Below are 4,996 nucleotides of genomic sequence, written 5' to 3'. Positions count from 1 at the left end.
CTGGGAATCGAAATCGCGATCCTATGACCGCGAGTCCGCTGCCCTAACCACTGGGCCATTGCGCCGCAACTTATGTCAGGTTATACTTGGTAATAAAAACTAGATTACAGATTAGGCTTATTGGGAGATTAACTCACTAAGTAATTGTTAGCCATCATTAGTTCAACGTAGTTTAAGAAAATGCATCAAAATAAGGATCAAGATCAATTACTGCAAATAATTCAAAGGAAACTAACAAAAAAAAAAATTACAAACAACTTTAATTTAACCAGAGTCTGTTTTATTTATATAGAATTTTGAGACATATTGGCCTTTGGTTGTACACAATGTTTTGGGAAATTTTATTATTCTGCTAGATGATTTCTTTTTTGAGGGACATTTGACAGCATATGCACACATACACACACATATGTATTTTCATATACAGATAACTATATATGTATGCATATGTATATGTGTGTGTATATATATATATATATACACACACACACACACATGTATATATCTATATATATGTATACAGCCATATATATGTGTATAGGTCTATGTGTGTGTACATATATATATATATATATATATATACAAACACACATCCATGTGCATACATATAATGCATGTATGAAGAGTTAAGATATAAAAGAATACATATAAAAGTTTATGGAATCAAACAGGAACAATGACAAAGAAAATTGAATGTAACTCCTCATTTTCATTGCGTAACAAAACTACACTTAACCTAACACCCAGCCTTTGAGTGCCTATTCAGGCCAAGTTGTTGGTCTGTGAAATTCACTAGTTCGTCAGGTTCTAAAAAGAGATTAGGAAGTACTTCACTTCCTATGCTAAACTACTAGGAAAAAAAAAATTACTAACAAACATTACTGTGTCAGAAAAAGACTTGCAGTAGTGTATGTTGACCAGATAAAGAAAATCTATTGGATAACTAAATAGTTTTAAAGTGACTATGAGAATTCTAATATTTTTTTAAACATTAATGTTATCCACTTCATATTTCCTTGAATTTTGACTTCTTTCATCTACAGGTAATGTACAACCTCACATGCTTGGATCTGATCCAAAATTTAAAAGTTCATGGAAAACTGTAGTGCAGAATTGTATTGGTACTACCAGAGAAAAATGAGAAGCATGCCAAAATTGTTCTTCTTTACTCTTGAAGCTAGAAAGGAGCTTTACATGACTATTGTAAATGATAAATATTTTAAAAATTAATAGAAATAAAGAACAGCCTCATAGATATGACAACTTTATAAATTTATCTACTAGATTAAACACATTAACGTAGAATACCTAAATGAGATGAAAATATTGCTTAAGATAATTTTTAATTAAAAACAAGACAAGATTAACTTAAGTAATGTTATTTTATTTAAAGTTGTTCTTAATCACACACTTAGAGATAAACAAAACCATAGTTAATACTTAAAATACATACTACCGATAATCACACACACGCAGAAATAACGAAGTACACAATTTTTTTTTTTCCCCCTTTATGTCTGACAAGGAAAAGAAATGAAAGTACTTTCTGAACAAAATGTTTAAAAAGTCATGTAAAGAGATAATTCTGATGAAGTAAACATTTAGGGAATTTTCATTGTTGTATGGCACAAGAAAATTTACAGAGAAAACCAAAAAACTAGAGTTATGAGAAGTGAAGCACAAATCAAATATTAATAATTTTAATTACTGAAGAACATGATGGATGATAGCATTGTGCTATTTGACTGAAGACGTCTAGCTACAACCTGCTAGAAGACATGCAGAGAAAGATCTTCGGCCATACTAAAAAAATCCAACTGCAATCAGTGAGACAGCCTCTACATGGTTACTTGACTTGCTAGAAACAGCAACCAAATCTCCATTTAGGGGATAAAAAGAAAAAAAGAGACAGGGATGATTATGATTGGAATGCCTTTGAACATAGGCCTGTTCAATCAAGGATAACTTAGAGCTAAACAGCAACAACATTGTGACTAACAGGAGAGCCTCATCATAGTTACTCAACCTGTTAGAAACAGCAGCAAAATTTATCTAAAAAAGGAAAAGAGACATTATCTAATGTAATCTCAATAAAGACAGAAAAGACAGCATGATCAAAGTTTCAATGTCTTGGGTGAAGAATAAAGGTTATGATAGTGAACATACAAAAACAGAAAAAAAAAAACACTTTCAATAGATTCAAACATTTTTATAAGCTAACTAGTCATGGTGTTAATTAAACACAAACTTTTCTACAACATAGTAACCAACCAAGCAACTGCTTCATTAAATTTGGGCATACATATATCTTTTTAAAAACTATTTTGAGCAACTATGCATAACATTTTAAAATTATTCATGATCAATTAATTGGTCCAGATTTAAGACGTCAGCTATGAAACATCTATAAAACTTTTTAAAAATTAATGGCTCCATAAATTTAACACAGACATTCACATTGTAAACATGTCTTTAAACAAAAATCTATTCCATTGTATGTATTTAAAAGACTATAAAAAAAACTGACTCGACACATTCACAATACACTTCATGCAACTATATACAATTTAGACAGTTACTAACTAAACAATTTTCTTGGTAACAAATTTCACAAAGCTGAGCAGGTACCTGACAAACAAACAATGATGATAGATTTAAACTCAACCACCACACCTGGACGTCCATGCACACAATAAGCAGTGTTGACTGAATCAACCCCTCCTGTATATTACTGCTACCTCATTTACTAACCCTAGAGGAATGAAAAGTTAAATTGATTCTGATTGGATTTCAATAGATAGGGCCAAAACTCTCATGTTAACAACACACAAAACATCTCTATTATATGAATATTAAATCGATCTCAATATTCAAATGATAACTTTAATTTTATTGACCCTGGAAGGATACAAAGCAAAACTGGCCTTGACAGGATTTGAACTCAGAATGTAAAGAGCTGCAAACTAAATATTGCAGGAATTTTGTCTGATGCTCTCCTGATTCTGCCAACCTACTGGTCATTAAATAAAAGGCTAGCTGGGAAAGAATGCAGCAGATCAAGCCAAAATGATATTTTGTAGCCACGATAGTCTATAGGATAAGCCATGAATGTAACTATCATGGGAGGAGGACAGGTTAATATGAGGGCTGTTTGTACAGGATATAATTAGTTTTTTTTTTAAAAACAAAAATATTCTACTAATTGTAGCTTTGATAGTGGTGTTTATGAGGGGAAAATGCCTAATAAGGCTATAGTGGCAGTCAGGGGTAGAGAGGAGAAAGAATGGGGAGGGCATTCTCATAAGATAATAAAAGCTTATCATTAACAGGCTGAGAAACATGCCTTGTTATATCAATATAGCCAGACACAGATATAAAAGTAGTTTTAGACAATATAAACATTATGAAGAAGTAGATTATTAATGTATATAACTGAGAAAGAAAGAAAAGATGAAATGTAAATGAATATGATTATTCATAAAATTTCACTAAATTTTACAATTAAAAAAATAAATAAAAATGTTGAGGGTATGGTAATATGGAGATTTTGAGGCTATTTTTCTTTCCTTCTTTTCCTTTTTATTAGAACCGCTAGCTTCAATTTGACAGAATAGACTACATATTAGCAGCAATTCTGCACACCAGGTGCTTTGCGTACTTTTACTGTGCCGTCAGCATTGCCAAAATATGCTACTTTCGCCATATTCAAGAACAGACCAGTTTCGACAACACCTGAAAGACAACAGAAAATAAATAAAAAAGAAGTGTAAATAACAAAACTGCAAACATCTTCAATTCGATTTCTATGCTTATCTTCATGGTTATGAATGTTTGGTAATGACTGAAAGAGTACGAGTGAATATTAATGGCCTAAACAGGGTTTCTTAAGTAACGTTACTCTACACGGTATACAGCCTGGAGATTCAACGAGTTATCCCAGGTCAAACCACTCCTCTGCATTAAAAGGTCACTGCTCTGGTACTAGAGACATGAGGTTAAACTATTGCAGGAAAGGACCACAAAATGGATTTCTTCAAGTTGAGCCAACTGGAGGAAGCCCTAAGAGTGGAGCTAGAACAACATAGTTGGATAATATCCACAGTCTCAGTTGGTTACACTTGGGATTCATCATCATCATCGTTTAACGTCCACTTTCCATGCTAGCATGGGTTGGACGATTTAACCAAGGACTGGTGGACCAGGAGGTGACACCAGGCTCCAATCTAATTTGGCAAAGTTTCTACAGCTGGATGCCCTTCCTAACGCCAACCACTCCGAGAGTGTAGTGGGTGTTTTACGTGCCACCGGCACAAGGGCCAGTCAGGTGGAACTGGCGACGGCCACGCTCGAAATGGTGTGTTTTATGTGCCACCTGCACTGGCAACGATCTCGCTCAGTGTAAATGATAGTTGCTTTTCATAGTAGTTATAGAGAAAGCACCTTGAGGATTTTACTCCTGCAATCCTTCCAGAAATAATGAGCAGAGAAGTGGATGGATGGATGGATAGATAGACTGTATCAAATGTGGTAGGAGCAGTGGTATAACAATCAAATCCAGTTATCTGCCAATATCTGGATTTACTGAACTCTTTCGACTCATCCATAATCAAAGTTTGACTTTTTGCTCACTTAGAATGTCCCTACCATATTAAATCATTAACCCTTTAGCATTCAGACAACTCTGTCAAATGCAATGCTGATTTCTTCACATTCATTTGAATTAGTCACGCATTATCTTGTAACTTTGAGCTTTCAATGACATCATCATCATCGTCATCATCATCGTTTAACGTCCGCTTTCCATGCTAGCATGGGTTGGACGATTTGACTGAGGACTGGTGAAACCGGATGGCAACACCAGGCTCCAGTCTGATTTGGCAGAGTTTCTACAGCTGGATGCCCTTCCTAACGCCAACCACTCAGAGAGTGTAGTGGGTGCTTTTACGTGTCACCCGCACGAAAACGGCCACGCTCGAAATGGTGTCTTTTATGTGCC

General features: G+C 34.4%; 1 protein-coding gene across 1 annotated transcript in view; it reads right to left on the bottom strand.

Annotated features, from left to right (window-relative positions):
* Positions 1-258: 258 nt before the first annotated feature.
* LOC106878906 (ribose-5-phosphate isomerase) overlaps positions 259-4,996 on the bottom strand; it is a 66,065-nt gene continuing 61,327 nt past the window's right edge. The window contains exon 8 of the mRNA XM_014928254.2: positions 259-3,732. Within this exon, the coding sequence (XP_014783740.1) occupies positions 3,623-3,732 (110 nt within the window). The 3' untranslated portion in view covers positions 259-3,622. The remainder of the gene's footprint in view (positions 3,733-4,996) is intronic.

Source organism: Octopus bimaculoides, chromosome 18 (genome assembly GCF_001194135.2).
Source record: "Octopus bimaculoides isolate UCB-OBI-ISO-001 chromosome 18, ASM119413v2, whole genome shotgun sequence".
NCBI classification, from domain to species: domain Eukaryota; kingdom Metazoa; phylum Mollusca; class Cephalopoda; order Octopoda; family Octopodidae; genus Octopus; species Octopus bimaculoides.
Note: the sequence above shows the minus strand (reverse complement) of the source record. Positions and strands in the feature narration are given on the sequence as shown.